Genomic DNA, 18,374 nt, shown 5'->3' on the forward strand with positions numbered 1-18,374 from the left:
TTGGTTGTAAAGTGATTTGGGACGTCCTGAGGTTATGAACAACGCTACATAAATGCAAGTTCTTTCTTTGTTTCTTATTGCTGGATGAGGATGCAGTGACAGAGCATGTACTTATTACACAGTAATGGCCCAGAAATTCGGGTCGGGGGCTTCCCGCGGGTGCAAGCCCCCGACCTGCACTTACCTAGCGCGCCAGCCGTTGAGCTGTGGGCCCGCGTGGGATTCCGATCCTGGGCCTGCTCCAACTGCCGGCGCGCAGTGTTTGCGTATCCCAGGGGCGCAGTTAGTTCGATGCGTCCCCTGGGATCACGTGGGCCATGGAGAGCCAATGGTAGCAGGGAATACTTCATTCATAAGTTTGACAGGAAGAGCTGTCAAAACTATAAATATTATAAGCCCCAAAACATCACTAAAACTTCAAATAAATTTTTAAAAAACCATCACATTTTTAAAATAACTATAAATTACATGAAATAACTATTTTAAACAATAATTTAAATTTTTGAAAAAATTAATTACATTTTCTAACGGGGCTAAAAATAAACTTACCTTTCTTTAAAGTGTTTAAAAATAATAAACCTGTGGAAAAAATGCTTTAATTTTAATTAATTCACCACTTACCTTGTTAAAAGCAGGGCCTTGCGCCTGCTTTTTAAAAGTGTAACTGCTGGAGACTTACCCTCCCGGAGAAACCTGGGAAAAAAATGTAAGTTCGATGTGCACGCGCTGCCTCTCCTGCGCATGCGTTCCACCTGTCAACCCCTTCTTTCAGGGGAACGGAAGTGCCGGTTTCCCGCGCATGCGCAGTGCATGCCTGAAACCGGCACTTTCGTTGTGCCTACGCGTGAGTACCCCGTGCGTACTCACCCGTGGGGACCCGAATTTCTGGGCCATTATATTCAAGAAGGAGTTGGATATATTTCTGAAGGCTAAAGGGATCAAGGGATATGGGGAGAAAGCAGGGACCGGGTACTGAATTTGGATGATCAGCCATGATCGCATTGAATGGCGGAGCAGGCTCGAGGGGCCGAATGGCCTACTCCTGCTCCTATCTTCTATGTTTCTATGCCTTTCGAATGCCAGTCATTCAGTGGTCTCTGATAGCGTAGATGCGGAGAAACTATTTCCTTTAAGAGTGCTGTAGAAAGTTGCTGTTATATGCTTATCATTTGCATTGCGAGAGGGTTAAATTATGAGCACATGTTGCACCAAGATGGCTTGTATTCCCTTGAGTATGGGAGATTGAGGGGTGAACTGTTCGAGGTGTTTAAAATGTTTGATAGGGTAGATATGGAGAAACCATTTCCTCTGGTGGGGGGAGTCCAGCACAAGGGAATATAATCTTAAAGTTAGAGCTAGGCCGTTCAGGGGTGAAATCAGGAAGCACTTTTTCATATATAATAAAAATAACAACAGAAAATCCTGGAAACACTCAGCAGGTCAGGCAGCATCGAGGAGAGAGAAGCAGAGCCAACATTTCAAGTCAGGGACCCTTCGTCAGCACTTTTTCACACAAGGGGTCGTGAAAATCTGGAACACCCTCCCCCAATAGGCTGTAGATGCTGGGGGTCAACTGGAGCATTCAAGACTGAGATCGACAGATTTTTGTTAGGTAAGGGTATCAAGGGATATGGCGCAGAGGCCCGGTAAATGGAGCTGAGGTGCAGATCAGCCATGATCTGATTGAACGGTGGAGCAGGCCTACCCCTGCTCCTATTTCCTATGTTATCAAATAGAGTAAGTTTGAATGTAATCTATGATGTCAAATTTTTTTAATTGTTTTTTTTTTTACCTTGTGCTTGGCAGGTCAACACTTCGTTTAGAATCGTGCATTACCAGCACCCTGCACCGCTTCAGTCCGAATTCACGTGCGATGTCAGGGAGGGCACTGCCCTGGCCAGCAGCAGGTTCCAGATCCCCATCAGGTTCACGCCACAGACTGTCGGCGCCCATAGCGTGGATTACTACCACGTGACAATGCCCGGGAACGGCTCCAAGTCCGTGCTGAAGGTGATCGGATTGTGCAAAGGTACAAATTGTTGCCAACATGAAAAAGCCAAGCTGAGGCAATGCAGAAATCATCTACAAAAAAATTTTTTTTTAAAGGCTTAAGGAATGTTGGGCTTTAACTTAAGGGGGCTGGAATACAAAGGGGCGTAAGTTACATTACAGTTGTATAAGAAGCAGGAGTCGGCCATACGGCCCCTCGAGCCTGCTCCACCATTCAATAAGATCATGGCTGATCTTCGACTTCAACTCCACTTTCCCTCCCAATCCCCATAGCCCTTGATGCCCCTAAAGTCCAAAGATCTCTCGATCTCTGTCTTGAATATACTCGAGCGACTGAGCATCCACAGCCCTCTGGAGTAGAGAATTCCAATGAATTACAACCCTCTGAGTGAAGTAATAAATTAAGGCCTAGAAATTCAGTTGGTAGCGCCAGCCGCTAGCGCCTTAAGAGGGCAATAAGTGAGGCGTGAAGCGGCTAGCACCCGGGCGCGGCGCGATCTGCGCCTCTCGCGAACTTGAGTGGACATTTAGCGGCGGCGCAAAACCGCAACGCCCGCTCAGCTGCGCGCGCAGATCCTGACGTCATTTCATGGTGCAACGCCCTTGGTGCGCCCCGAACCGGAACTTCAGTGGCGCCCCCCTTTCCGCCTGGCGCTCCCAGCGACTGGTTGAGTGGAACGGTTCCCAGTTGCTGTGGGGCTGGGGGGGCGCTATTTAAAGGGGGCTCTTCCTGCCTTCTTTGTGGTAGCCATTTTGGACCACTCCTGTGTGAGAGAGAGAGAGATTTGCAGAGAGACAAAGGGAGAGAGCTTTCTGCATTGACTCAGCGCTCGCACAGGTACTTCTGGCTTCAGCCCAGAGCTTTGCAGTTGGATTGATTTTTCAGTGCCATAGCCTTGAGTGGCCACATATAATGAGGGCTGCAATGGGTGGAAACGTTGGGTTTCTCCATTGCATTGAGAGGGCTCAGAGACGCCGAGAGAGAGTGCCAATCATGGCCAGACGGAGGAGGGCCAACAGGCGTCGGCACAGGAGGCCTTACCCTCCCAGGGTATACCGCCAGCAGTTCTCATACCTCAACATGTCTGAGGAGCAGTGTATTCGGAGGCTTCGATTCAGAAGGGAGGTGGTCACTGAGATCTGCCACCTGCTTCAGAGAGACCTGCAGCCTCAGCTGAGGAGCAGGACATCTCTGTCGGTGGCAGTGAAGGTGACAGTGGCTCTGAACTTCTATGCCACCGGCTCCTTCCAATCCGCTACTGGGGACATTGCCAATATCTCCCAGTTCGCGGTGCATTGCTGCAGCCGCCAAGTCACGAATGCACTCTTCAAAAGGAGACGTCAGTACATTTCCTTCCCCATGATCCTGGACAAGCAGCAGGAGCGTGCAATGGGATTTGCAAGAATAGCGGGCTTCCCCATGGTCCAGGGCGCCATTGACTGCACGCATGTGGCTTTGCGGGCGCCTCTAGAGAATGCCGAAGATTACCGCAACCGGAAGGGGTTCCATTCATTGAACGTGCAGTTGGTGTGTGACCACAGGCAGCTGATACTAGCTGTCAATGCCCACTTTCCAGGCAGAAGCCACGACGCCTTCATCCTGCGCCAGACTTCTTTGGCAGACCTTTTTGAAGCCCCAGCTCACCCAGGAGGCTGGCTTCTCGGGGACAAGGGCTATCCTTTGTGCACCTGGCTGATGACCCCGCTCCGTGCGCCCAGCACCCCTGCTGAAAAGCGATACAATGACAGCCATCAAGCGATCAGGAACATCATTGAGCACACAATCGGCGTGCTAAAGCAACGGTTCCGCTGTCTGGACCATTCCAGGGGAGCCCTTCAGTACTCGCCTGAGCGAGTCTCCCATTTCGTTGCAGTGTGCTGCATGCTGCACAACCTGGCTATCCTCAGGAATCAGCCACTGCCAGCAGACATTGGAGGACCACCAGAGGAGGAGGAGGAGCACCAAGACGGGAGGGAGGCACAAAGTGCAAGGGCCGTCCGTCAGTGGCTTATTGCAAGTCGGTTCTAGGCCCCCTCTCAGGGAATGGCTTGTGCCATTGAAAGAACATGAATGGAGCCGCTCCGCAAACCCTGAGCCTGTCAAGGCAACAAATAGTTCAAAGTGCAAACATGCACAATCTGAATAAAGACAATTATTTATTTAACAAACTCTGTGCCCTTCCCGCATGACAAACAAATACAGAGAAACCCCCCAAAAAACAGTCAGACACATAACTGGCTCTCACAACCTGGAAACAATGAACAAAAGAGTTAAACAAAAATGACCATGATCCTCGGCCATCACAAAAAAAAACACAGCATTTTGCCACACCTCCTACTTTTTGGCCTGTGAGGGTGATCTGCCTCACTTCCGAGATTGGCCCCTTCCCACCCTGCAGCTCCTCCGCAATGGGACCCCAGTGGCTGCAGCAAGGCTGGGGGAAGGCTAGTGAGTCGGCAGATGCCCTTGGGGGACGGCCTGGACCAGCTCTGGGCCTGGAGGGCCTGGCTGCTGACTGCTCCAACTCTGCTTGGGTGGCAGCAGTCTGCCCTACGGGTGGTGGCAGCTGCAGTGGAGGAGTGACAGTGTTGGCAGCAGGAATGCTGCCAACCTGACAGAGCACAGGCTCTCCCTGGTCGGATGAGACACTGGCACTCGCACGGGGCAGCACTGAACCATGCGCAGCAATCTGCTGAAGCACAGACTGCTGGCCTGCTGCGGCGTGGCAAGGGCCCCGGCAAATCCTGCCCGATCCAGCAAGGGTGGCAGCAGTTAGTGCTCGTGTGGCCCTGATCTGTGTCTGCATCAGACCAGCCAGTGACTGCATGGCACGACTAAGCACTTGGCTGGAAGCCACCTGTGCTGCCCCGAATTCCTGTACACTCCTTGCCAGTGACTCTATGGAGTCAGGCATCCTTGCCACTGAGCTCAGTGTGCCTGCGCTCCGCCTGGGCGCCCATTTCAGCAAGGAGCCGCACCTCCTCTGCGCTCACTGTAGCAGGACTGGAGGCCACACTCTCCCTCCGGGGAGAAGGCCGCCGAGCTTCCCTACCCCCCCGTGTTGCTGCAGCCCGCTGGGCCCCGGAGCTTCCCCCTGCTCAGACCCTTCCCCCCTGCTCCCCTCCAGGGAAGACGTGCCCCCATTATGGCCATGGGCTGCCTCGGCTGAGGGTGGCACTGATATTCCGGCTTCCTCTTCCTCCTCCTCGCCTTCCGATTCACTCACAGTGGCAGCTTGAGGGTCCGCCTCCTCACCTGGCGAATCAGCATCTGAAAGCAGGGAGGTACAAGAGTTGCTTTAGAGTGAGGACAGGGCGGCAGCGAGGGAGGCATGAGTGCTGCAATGCACTGCATTGGTTCGATAGTGGCAAAGGATGCTGGTGTGAGGCACAAGTGGAAAGAGAGAGGTCCAAAAGGTGATCACCTTACCATTGCTGTCCAGAACGGGGTCGGCATCTCCAGTGGCGACGGGGCCAATCAGTCGGCCTGCCATAATCCGTTCCACTCGTTGCTCCAGATCGCTGAGGACTTTTAAGTTCAGGGCGGCTTCCCCCGGTCCGTTGCTGCTGCCTCCTATTGTGGGCCAGCTTGCCCTGCAAGAGAAAGGACGGGCTCTGAGTACAGTGTGAAGCCCTGATCTTGGCTGCACTGCCTCCCATGGTCAAATAGCCCTTACAGTGTCAAGCCCTGATCTTGGCTGCACTGCCTCCCATGGTCAAATAGCCCTTACAGTGTCAAGCCCTGATCTTGGCTGCACTGCCTCCCATGGTCAAATAGCCCTTACAGTGTCAAGCCCTGATCTTGGCTGCACTGCCTCCCATGGTCGAATAGCCCTTACAGTGTCAAGCCCTGATCTTGGCTGCACTGCCTCCCATGGTCGAATAGCCCTTACAGTGTGTAAAGTGGTGATTGTGCATGTGATTTTCATGAGAGGCCCATAGTTGAGCCCACAACCTTCATGACTCAGAGGCGAGAGTGCTACTCGCCGAGCCGCGGCTGACACTTTTAAGATGGCCAAGCCCACCCTATTCTTACCCAGTATCTACATGTGCCCTTCCGGTTGGGATCACTGGAATATAATAAGGAGTGGGAACCCTGGCCGAATTGTAAGGTTCCTGATGCCAAGGGTCAGCACCTTCAGAAAGTTAGGAGAGAAAAAAAAATTATTAAAAGAAAACCCAGATGCTGTTCTTGCTCTCTTGTTCCAGGCCCAGTGGTGTCACTCGCACACCTGAAGCTGAATTTCGGTTGCGCGTTCCTCAGCGAGACAGTGACGTACACTACGGAAATCAGTAACACATCGGACGTACCGACATTTTACCAATTTGAAATTGACTGCAGCCAAAGCGTGTTTGTCATCGACCGGCCATGCGGCCTCCTGGGTGAGGAGTCCACGGAGACGCTGAAGGTGACATTCCGACCCTCCCATCCCATAAACTACTACAGAAGGGTAGCTTGCCTCATCCATCATCAGGTACGGTGCAAGCCAAGGTAAAACGTAACATGGAAAGTAATTTGTAAAAGTCATTTCAATTGAGAAAACCTAGTTGACCGGTCAAAGCTCGTAATATCACCCTCTGGAGCAGTAGAACAATGAGACTTGCAGTTATACAGTGCCTTTCACGACCTCAGGACAACCCAAAGCGCATTGCAGCCAATGAAGTACTTTTGAAGTGTAGGCATTGCTGGCTGTGGGCATCATTTATTTGAGGTGTAATTAATGGCTCATCCTCTGACTCTTTTTCTATCAACTCAGGAGCTCTCAAGTAGTCTGTCTTCATATTCATGATCTTCTACATTAATCATTATCACTTCTCTTATACTCTTTCAACCTTGGATGTGTCTTGCAATATGGGCCTTGGACCTTCACCTTGGTTTCCCTATAATGATGTACACAACGATTGACACGAATCAACTGAGCGGCCTGCGGGTGACGCTGTCCAGGGAGAGTATAAATACTCGGGCACGGGCCCAGCTTGCGCAGGACATTCTTAACAGGAACTAGTGAAGGACACAACTAGACCTCCATGTTGTAAAGCAGTTGATTAAAGCTTTGTTTAACGCTTAGACCAAGTGCCTAGTAGTTTTCTTACGTCAACGATGACACCTATTCCAAGTCAGAGCCACTTATTGGAACTCGGATCAACTCTCCACAGTTTGCTAGTGTAGTTACATATGTGCTAACCATGAGCTTTTCAACTTGTGTATCAGTTTGTCAGCACTTCCCCAAGCGGATCACTGGAAGGGACAATAGAGGAAATAATCCCATCAGTTGGAAGGCTGATAGAACCAATATTTTCTCCCATTGTTGGCAATGTGGTTGACTCTTAACTGCCTCTGAAATGGCCAAGCAAGCCACTCACTTGTACCAAACCGCTACGACAAAGTCACTGTACCTTCACCACATGGACTGCAGCGGTTCAAGAAGGCGGCTCACCACCCACCTTCTCAAGGGCAACTAGGGATGGGCAATAAATGCTGGCCTTGCCAGCGACGCCCACATCCCGTGAACGAATAAATTTAAAAAAAAGTCACGAACCTGGGGCAGAAACATTTTAAGATGAGTTGACCGTTTTTGAGATTTGCAGTTATAAGTGTTTTTATTTAGTGTTTATTGCCAAATAAGTTGCATGCAACAAATAAGCTTAGAAGGAAAGAAAGAACGAACGAACAAACTTGGATTTATGTAGCACCTTTTACCATCTCAGGATGTCCCAAAGCACATGAAGAATGGCCAAGAGGGTGCGATACTGGGGAATTAGAACAGTATTGCCAGTGGATTACTACGTAGAATTTACAGCACAGAAATAGGCCACTCGGCCCAAAGAGGTTGCTCTTGAATTCCTTATTGGATTTATTGGTGACTATCTTATTTTGATGGCCCCTGGTTTTGGAGGTTATAAACTACTGTGAGAAGTGGGCAACTGTTGAAGATTTTAACCATCAAAACTCTCCTACCTTTGCTACAGGATCCTTTGTTCTTGGATTTAATAGGCACTTGCCACTCAGACCAGGTGATGCCGGCGATTCTGAAGCCCAAACACATCGAGCTGTACCATACCAACATGGCGCGCGGATTGACCTTCTACCCGCCGGACATACTGGCCATGATGCTGCAGGAGGGTAAGCTGCAGCTCGACGCTGATGGCGCCCTGATGCTGACTGCTGAGAAATGTTGCAAAGCCGCAGAGCAAGACTACAATGAGGTAACTGCCCCCCCTTCCCCTGGCTGGGGAGAATCTAGAGCCAGGGGCTACAATCTCAGGATAAGGGGTTGGCCATTTAGGACTGAGATGCGGAGAATTTTTTTCACTCCGAAGGTTGTGAATCTTTGGAATTCTCTGCCCCAGCGGGCTGTGGAGGCTCAGTCGTAGAGTATATTCACGGCTGAGATCGATAGATTTTCCGGCACGAAGGGAATCAAGGGATATGAGGATTGGGCAGGAAAGTGGAGTTGAGGTCGAAGATCAGCCATGATCTTCTTGAATGGCGGAGCAGTCTCAAGGGGCTGTATGGCCTACTCCTGCTCCTAATTCTTGTGTAACCGCCCTGCTGGTCAAACAGCCTTTTCTTCCCATTTTCCAATGTTTTTATCACTAATGAATGAAAGTATCCAAAGAAAACTTTAAAAACACACAATTTTTTTAATGGCCCTATGATTTTTCTCCCGGGATTTTCCTCACCGCACTGTCCTGGAGATTAATCCTTTATTCCTGGGGACCCCAGGGCAATCCTGGAGGGTTGTCAACCTTATTGCAAGGGAAAGGTTTGGTTGCAAATGATTAAAATGAAGGGCTAAAACAAAATGGTGGGAGCGTACATAGGAACCAGGAGGAGGCCGTTCAGCCCTTTGAGCCTGTTCTGCATTTAACTAGATCATGGCTGATCTCTAGCTTAACTCCAACTACCCGCCTTGGTTCTGTAACCCTTAATACCCTTGCCTAACAAAAATCTTTCAATCTCCGTTTTGATCCCCCATCCCCCCCAGCCTCAACGAGTTTTTGGGGGACAGAGTTCCAGATTTCCACTATCCTTCGTGTGAAGAAGTGCTTCCCGACATCACCCTTGAACGGCCTGGCTCTAATTTTAAGGTCATAACTCCCTTTTTCTGGACTCTGCCCCTCCCACCAGCCACACCCCACCCCCAGCCCCCACACCCCACCAGAGCAAAGAGTTTCTCTCTCTCTACCCTATCAAATCCTTTAATCGTCTTGAACACCTCGATTAGCTCACCCCTTAATCTTCTATACACGAGGGAATACAAGCCTAGTTTATGCAACCTGTCCTCATATCTTAACCCTTTTAGCCCCGGTATCATTCTGGTCAATCTGCGCTGCGCCCCCTCCAAGGCCAATATATCCTTCCTGAGGTGCGGTGCCCAGAACTGAACACAGTTACTCCCGATGGGGTCTGACCAGAGCTTTATACAGCTGTAGTGTAACTTCCACCCCTTTGTATTCCAGTCCCCTTGAGATAAAGGCCAACATTAGCCTATTTCATTAATTTTTTGTACCTGTCCACTACAGTCTAGTGATTTCTGTACATGGAATGCCTAACTCTCTCTGCTCCTCCACAGTCCCTAACTTCTCGCCATTTAGAAAATACCCTGTGACATGAATCTTGTCATTCATGTGGAAATGACTTATGAAGTAATACATGGCGGCCTGCTGGTGGCGCTGTCCAGGGAGAGTATAAATACTCGGGCATGGGCCCAGCTTGCTCAGGACATTCTTTAACAGGAACTAGTGAAGGACACAACTAGATCTCCATGTTGAAAAAACAGTTGATTAAAGCCTTGTTTAATACTCAGACCAAGTGCCTAGTAGTTTTCTTACGTCACCCTGATCTATCTTTTTTAGGTCCAAAGTGGACGAGCTGGTAATTTCACTTTTATTCTGTGTTTTAACCTCATGCTTCCTTCCCAGGGCTGTCTGCATGTGCCAGTATCGTTCCCCAATATCCCTTCGATTGTCGAGTATTTTGACGATGGCATCCAAAGCGACGTCACCATGTTTCCACCTCACGTCTCAGTCAGCGAGAGGGAGCTCAATTTCGGGAAGTGCCTGGAGCTCGACCACGTCGCGCCTCTGCCCCTCTCCATGACGAACCACACAAAAGGAAAGGTCACGGTCCTCTGGGTGACCCAGCCAGGCAGCATCTTCACCGTGATGCCTCAGACCATCGACATCCCCCCCTTGAAGAATATGGCTTTCCGCATCCACTTTGCGCCTGATAAGCCCAACATGCTGTACGCGGCTGAACTGGAATGCTTTGCTTATTATAAGGTCAGTAGGTGCAGGAATCATCCCTTGTGGTGTAAGGTGTCAGCGGTGGCTCAGTGGGTAGCTCCCTCGCCCCAGGGTCAGAGGATTATGGGTTCATAGTCCCACTCCAAGACTTGAGCACAAAACTTTAGGCTGACACTGTTGGAGGTGCTGCCTTTTGGATGAGATGTTAAATCAAGGCCCCGTCTGCCCTTTCTGGTGGAAGTGAAAGATCCCACGGCAGTATTTCGAAGTAGAGCAGGGAAGTCCTGGGCAATATTTATCCGTCTTTCGGATGTGACCTCCCGACTGCCCTCTCAGGTGGACGTAAAAGATCCCATGGCTCTATTTTGAAGAAGAGCTGGGGAGTTCTCCCCGGTGTCCTGGCCAGTATTTATCCCTTGATCAACATCACTAAAACAGCTTATCTGGTCATTATCTCATTGCTGTTTGTGAGAGCTTGCTGTGCGCAAATTGGCTGCCGCCTTTCCTACATTACAAAAGTGACTACACTTCAAAAAGTACTTCATTGGCTGTAAAGCGCTTTGGGACGTCCTGAGGTCTGCTTATGGTAATAGCCATGACGCTGAACTCGGGAAGAGTATCGAGTGTAAAACCGAAGAACTTAACAACAGTCATCCTCAAGATGTCCCAAAGTACTTCACATCCAGTGTATTGCATTTTTTTTGGAAGTGCATTATTTGTTGTTATGTTGTCAAGTGCAGAGTCCCAAAAACAGCTAATCAAATGACTGGCCATGTGCTGAACAGATTGAGTTTTTAAATCTTTGAATTGTTGGGTTCGTTTGCAGGTCATCCGTGATCACCGTTTGGTGGACGACAACATGTTCTGTCCACCATGGTTCCTCACAGTAAGCGTGCAAGGGAACACGTTCCAGCCGGGGCACGAGCACTTCGTTCCCAAGTACATCCTCGACTCTCCTGAAGTGGTGAGTAAAAAGACTGTCGATATCCATGGGGAGGCGTTGGGTAGAGAGAAAATTGGTACTTGGTGATGCACTGGGTTGGATACCGGCCTTTCAAAAGGAGGGCAATCACTCCCGTGGAACCACACCCAGTGGAAGTTGGTACTTTCAGGAGAAGTGTGAGGAGATGTATTTGTCCAAAAATGAACAAGAAGGGCACCTAGGATTGAGAAAAACGTTTCCTTAGCTAATTTAGCCTGTTTCAGTGTGACATGAACACACAGATTTGTGCACCAATCTAAACTCGTACACTCCCGTTCCCACTCCCTCCCTAACCAGAAATTGAAACAACTTGTCGACATAAAATATTTTTTGCTGTTAGTAGTATGGTGTCACCCATGGCACAGTTGGTCAGAAGGTTGTAGCTTCAAGCCCCACTCCAGCGAATTGAGCGCAAAACCTAGGCTGACACTCCCAGTGCAGTACTGGGGGAGTGCTGCAATGTCGATGGGGCCATCTTTCGGATGGGATGTTAAACCGAGACCCTGGCTAACCTCCCAGGTGGACATAAAAGATCCCGTGGCACTATTTCGAAGCTGAGCAGGGAGTCCTGGCCAATATTTATCCCTCAACCAACATCACTAAAACAGATTATCTGGTCATTATAATATTGCTGTTTGTGGGAGCTTGCTGTGCACAAATTGGCTGCCGCATTTCCTACATTACAACAGTAACTACACTTCAAAAGTACTTCATTGGCCGTAAAGCATTTTGAGATGTCCTGAGGTCATGAGAGGTGCTATATAAATGCAAGACTTCCTTTTTTTTAAAAAGTTAATGGTGCTGAAATGGATAAATCTGACCATTTCAAAGGGAAGAAAAACATTTTCCCAAACAATTATTCGCTTCTTATTGGTGTCTTTAATACATGCAAATAAATATTTGCATTGTAAAAGTTATAGGTCCGAAATCTGCGGAGGTGTGACAGGGTGGGACTTCTAACCATGGCTTTGCGCTGCCAAGGCCTTGGAGATGGTGCAGTGGAGATTTACTGGATGGTACCAGGGATGAGGGACTTCAGTTATGTGAAGAGACTGGAGAAGCTGAGATTACATAGAATTATTATGTAGAATTTTACAACACAGAAAGAGGCCATTCGACCCAACAGTTCTCTGCTAGTCTTTATGCTCAACATGAGCCTTCTCATGAAGGGATAATTACAAGTCCTAGCCCTTTTGGGCTACCCCAGATCAGGCGTATGCCCCAGACGTTCACCTTCAACTTAAGTTAGAGATAGCCGAATTCCATAAGACGCTTAAATGGGTCTAAAGGTTTAGGCTATCTCTCCCTAAAGGAAAGGAATGACTGAAGATGTTACCGCCCTCCAGATAGTACTTTTAATAAGTTGAACTAGACTGTAACCTTCCAAATATTATGAGGGTCCGGAATACCCCTCAGAATTTTGCAACTCCTTACAAAAGTGTGTACAGAAATTGGGTTCGCAAGTTTATACAGAATTACTCTTTGAGACAATTCTAAAAATATAAAGTTTTATTTAAGAGCCGACATTCAGTTAACAGCTGTTGAATCAGTCGCAACATTAACAATTCAAAATACAGATAGCTTACATTTCTTATTTCTCGGAGATCCTTATTCTCAAATCTTTACTTCATTACATTTCTACATTTCTTACTTATTTCTAAATCCAGAACATCCACCAAAATCAATTACTTTGATTTCCCGAGACTCATAGTTAAAGACTTACAGAGCTGCCTCTGAAGAGTTGAGAAACGCTTTGCCCGTTCAGCGAGTTCTGACTTTCTGTTTGAAAAGCTCTTATTTTTATACCCTTTTGGCAGTGGTTTCTTCTTTGAAGTTCACTGCTGATGTCAGCTAATTGTCTTTATTGATACCTCTTTCGAATGCTTTCTATCTTACTGTCAATTCAAATATTGCATGCATAATTATGTCTCTATCTTTAGGTGTTTCAAAAACCATCATAAAAACAATATAACAGTAGTCTTTATTTGTTGTCATTCTTACAAAATGCTTTCATTCAATTCTTAATATTGGCTTTACTGGTTTTTGGCAGACATTGTGACTCCGTGCTGCTCCAAGTTCAATACAAACACAATGTAATTGCTTGGTTTATCTATTGAAGTCATATCTTCAAAGTGTTCTTGTTGGTATCATATTTACTATGTCTAAATTAAAGACACTTTGACCAGAGTGTTTCATGCATTTCTAGCTATCTCAATTGGTTGCATATTTAATCGTGTTTCCTGTCTTCCAAGTTTAACATAAAAACTATTTGACCAGCAGGTGTTTCTTTTACTTGATGTCATCTTTTCAAAGGCACATGCCTCTTTTAATGTTTGTGTTTCTGTTTTACGTGTCAGCTCTTAACACTTTAAACTGGGCCTTCTCATTGTGTTGGTTGGAAACCGTAGATCTTTCGGAAGCGCCAAACTGCCATTTCAATGGGGTAATTGTTTTAGTATATTTAACTAATTCCCATTTCAAAGCTTGTTAGGTTTTTTACAACTTTGTTTAACAACTGATCTTTATCTCAGAAGCCTGTTCTCTGTTTACAGCCTGTGTCTCCGAGGCTTTCCAGACTTTTAAACCCAGTATATCATGTATTAATAATATCAGTATTCTGTTCATATTATGGTGTATCTTTTTGAAATATGGCGTATTCCCTCACACCCCCTTCTTGACCAAAAGATGAGCTCATAACATCAGGGCAGAGTTTGGTCAATGATACTCATGAGGTTACAATAGCATATTAAGTTCACGAGATGCACGATCATATGCTACATGAAAATTCCTTTGAAGTCATCCTAGGACAATGTTTTGTCTTATTTTAAATTGTACACAATTTAAAAGGATGATAAGTACATAGTCATGCTATTAGCGAAACAACATTGTCCTTAGAATGTCCAATTGGCAGATGTACGTTCCATAGAGGTGAGTTATTCATACGAGTCAAGAAAACATCAGTTGAAACTCGTTGAAGTTTGACACGCTATTCCTTCGATCCGGCGTGTGTACCGATGCGTGTTGTGGTAAGGCCTTACCAGGCACTTAGTTGATTCCTTCTTTTATCCGCGGTGTCTTCCTCCTTCGCTGAAGTAACTCGTTGATCTTTCCTTGTTTCGGTTGTTGCTTTTCGCAAATCCAATTCCTGATGCGTTGCCAAGCAACATGTAGAAGTGTCGGTGGCACCTTCTGACTTCCCGTCGTCAGTAATTCGATCGCATCCATTTCCTGTGTCATACTCGAAGCTGGGTCTTTAAAGACAAGTGTACGACTGCACCTGATATTGTTCCTCCTTTTCGGTATCCTTCAGGACATCTTTTGATATTATCTATGGAGACAGTTTTTAAAAGATGCTTGCCATTCGGCTGGTTAATATGTATTTGAACTGTTCTTTCGTTACTAACAGACTGTATTTGAACAGGATTTTTCCACTTCAGTCTTAAACCAGGTTTCTGCTCGAACTTTTTTTCCTGTACCCATTCTCCTACTATGGGTTGCCATACTTTATTTGTCAATTTTTCTGCCTATTTGCTTCCCTTATCCTCTGATCAATTCGATGAATCTCCTCTGTTAATTAAAAAAAAAATCTAACTGTCGCTGTTGGGTCAAGGACTCAGTGTGTAGAGGCAATAAAAGAACTATGGGTAAGCAGTGTATGCATCTCAACCCCATACATCTGATAATATGGAGTTTCTATGGGGACACTGTCCCTGATGCAGATGTGGGCACATTATTGAGTGATAGCTGTACTTCCGGAATGCTGGTGGTCCACTTATTTCCCTGATTCTCAACAGTTTGACCAATAACTTTATTACTTCCCGATTTTTTTACATTCCACCAGCCCCGCTGATTGCGGATGACGTGGCGTGCTGTGCTCTAACCCAATCCCCCTTTGTTTACAATAGTCTTTGAAGACCTTAGAGACAAAGACTCCGCCTTAAATCGGAGTGTAAGATTTTGGGTGCACCAGCTACAGTAATTATATCAGAAATAGCCCTGGCGAGTGCATTTTCTGAAACAGTTTGTGGGGACCAGCCAGCAGAAGGAAGTGCATCCATCCACAAACAAGAACATGTCTATATCCCAAAAATGGGGGAAGTGGTCAAATAAAGTCAATAAAGAATTTTCCCATTTGCTCATCAGCTTTCATAGGAGCCAATGGTTGTGGCTTAATTTAGTGATGACTTATTAGTCGAATAGCATGGCTCACAATTTGCCACCTATGTTTTACAGGCTTTAAGTATGCCTGGCTGTAGTGTATGTACCTTTAAGAGAGAACTACTTTTACAGCTCCTGTATACTGTAGTACTGGCAGTGACCACACCTGTATATAAGCCTTGAGCATGCCTCTGTACTGTTAGTCTTTAGACTACCCTCCTCCAGTAAACACCTGTTGATTGTTAACTTACAGCCTCCGTCTAGTTATTGGAAAACATCATACCTTAAGAATCATGGATTCAACAGTGGCGACGAGGTCGATTCGAATCTACCTGCAACTCTGCATTTCCTTTCAAGGATTCGCTCCGGGAGGACGGTGGAAGAAAGTCGAGGCCAGAAGCACGGGCGTCGACCACGAGCAACCGCCTAGTCATCCAGCAGAGAGTGAAAAATCGCAGGGGAGGCTGTTGAGAGCTGGGCTTGGTTCTCCAGCCACGACGATCCAGCAACAGACTGGCAACAGGTACAGCGCAGACCCTTCCAGGACAGCGGCGGCTGGAGCCGACCGACGGCACAGAAAAGGCTGAGCAGCATCGACGGGGTAAGAGAGAGGGTGAAGCGCACAGGGCGCAGCTGGGGGTTGAAGACCTAGCGGCGTCGACGGAAAACAAAAAAGAGAGAGAGGGTAAAGCACAGCCGGGGTTCAGGACCGAGCGGCGGCAACGAGAGAGGCGCACAGGAGAACACGCAGAGCGCAGCCAGGGCTGAGCGGCGTCCGCGGGGAAAGAAGGGAAGTGCGGGAGACGCCATTGAGCCGCGGAGAAGAAGGGAGAGCGCGGGAGACGCCATTTTAGAAGCCGCAGCGGAGAAGAAGGGCGAGCGCGGAAAGAAAGGAAAGCGCGGGAGACGCCATTTTGAGCCAGCGGAGAAGAAGGGAGAGCACGGGAGATGCCATTTTAGACAGTTTAACCACACCCAGGGATGCCGAAGAGTGGCAGTGTCACTGCGTTCGACAATGAAGTCGAATTTTGGGCGACATATGTGGAACGCATTGAGGTGTACTGCAAGGCGAATGAAGTGCCAGATGCTAGGAAAGCACTGGTTTTGTTGAATTCCATGGGTGCAAAAACTTATGGCTTACTGCGAAACCTAATAACCCCAGAGAAGCCAGTGGATAAGGATTTCGAAAGCATAGTGGAAATCCTACAGGACCACTTAAACCCCACACCGCTGCTGATAGCAGAAAGATTTAAGTTCCACAAAAGGAACCAGCATAAAGACGAAAGTAATGCTGAGTACTTAACGGAACTGCGCAAGCTATCGAAACACTGCCAGTTTGGATTGGGACTAGCAGATACATTAAGGGACAAGTTTGTGTGTGGGCTTCAAAGTGAAGGAACCCAGAAACGGCTTCTATCAGAAAAGGATCTTACGCTGGACAAGGCTTTCAGCATGGCAGTATCACACGAAACAGCCGCACGGGGCGCTGCAGAGATACAACGGAGACCGCAAGAATATGGCACCAATGAAATGTCATATGGAGCAGGGAAGTGTTATCGCTGCGGCAGAACAACACACGACCAGAAGGATTGTTGGTTCAAGGACCAAGTGTGCAGACAGTGTGGAAAAGCAGGACACATAGCAAGAGTCTGCAGGTCAGGGAAGAAAACCAGCAGCAAGAAATCTTCACAGGAGAAGTACAAAAAGGTACATAAGGTGATGGACAGTAGTTCAGACGAACAGAAAAGTGATACAGACTCCGGAAGCAAGGAGCTGGGTTGTCTGAAACTACATAAGGTAATCAAAATGGAGGATCACCAGACTATCTGGGTCATGCTCAAGATAGACGGAGTCCAAGTGAAAATGGAATTGGACACAGGATCAGCCCTAACAGTCATAAACCGAAGGGACTACAAGTGGCTATTTTCACATATACCCTTGAGAGCTACAGAGATTGTCTTGAAGACGTACACGGGACAAAAAGTCTACCCCAAAGGAAAAATAAGGGTGGACGTGATATACAAAGGCCAGGAAATACCCAAAATGGACCTATATGTATTGCCAGATGGAGGACCACCACTACTAGGACGTGAATGGATCCGGAAGATACAATTAGATTGGCATTCCATACAGGCACTGAAATTTGAGGCCAAAAAGTATGACGACGTCACACCGGGACGACTGTCAAAAATGCTAACTGACGCACAAGAAGTGTTCCAGGAGGGACTCGGAACACTAAAAGGCATAACAGCGACGATTAAAAGAGAGGAAAATGCAAGCCCAAAGTTTTTTAAGGCCAGACCGGTGCCTTATGCGATCCAACCAGCCGTCGAAGCAGAGCTGGAAGGTCTGGAGCGTTCAGGAGTACTGTCCAAAGTGGACTGGAGCGAGTGGGCTACACCCATCGTTCCTGTAATGAAGAGGTCGTTGAGTAATACGCCTGGGGAACCAAAGAAGGTCCGCATCTGTGGGGATTTTAAGGTGACAGTGAACCCAGTCCTTCACACGGTACAATATCCGCTTCCACGAATTGAGGATATTTTCGCCTCACTATCTGGAGGTAAACGCTTCACTAAGATTGATCTGGCCCAGGCGTACCTGCAAATGGAGGTAGAAGAAGCCTCGAAACAGTACCTCACGATCAACACTCATAAAGGTCTCTACCAATACAACCGGCTGGTGTTCGGGGTAGCATCGGCTCCGGCTATTTGGCAAAGGGCAATGGATCAAGTCCTGCAAGGGATTCCAGGGACCCAGTGTTATTTGGACGACATCCTGGTCACGGGCAAAAATGACAGTGATCACCTCGCCAACCTGGAGAAGGTGCTCACTAGATTAAAGGAATATGGGCTACGAGATAATCGCCACAAGTGCAAGTTTTAAAGAAGCAGATCTTGTATTGTGGCCACGTCATTGATGAAGAGGGGTTACATAAGTCCCCTGAAAAGATTGAGGCAGTAGTCAAGGCTCCAGC

The 18,374-nt window shown here is 47.6% G+C and overlaps 1 protein-coding gene across 3 annotated transcripts in view; it reads left to right on the forward strand.

The window, feature by feature from the left end:
* Window positions 1–18,374, forward strand: part of cfap65 (cilia and flagella associated protein 65) — a 217,141-nt gene that overhangs the window by 80,399 nt on the left and 118,368 nt on the right. For all 3 annotated transcript variants that reach the window (XM_085986795.1, XM_085986797.1, XM_085986796.1), the window contains exons 8-12: window positions 1,807–2,029; window positions 6,220–6,485; window positions 7,981–8,217; window positions 9,937–10,296; window positions 11,087–11,224. In XM_085986795.1, coding sequence (XP_085842921.1) covers window positions 1,807–2,029; window positions 6,220–6,485; window positions 7,981–8,217; window positions 9,937–10,296; window positions 11,087–11,224 — 1,224 coding nt within the window. The remainder of the gene's footprint in view (window positions 1–1,806; window positions 2,030–6,219; window positions 6,486–7,980; window positions 8,218–9,936; window positions 10,297–11,086; window positions 11,225–18,374) is intronic.

Source organism: Somniosus microcephalus, chromosome 4, assembly GCF_052327205.1.
Source record: "Somniosus microcephalus isolate GS21.2 chromosome 4, FLI_Smic_1.0, whole genome shotgun sequence".
Taxonomy (NCBI): domain Eukaryota; kingdom Metazoa; phylum Chordata; class Chondrichthyes; order Squaliformes; family Somniosidae; genus Somniosus; species Somniosus microcephalus.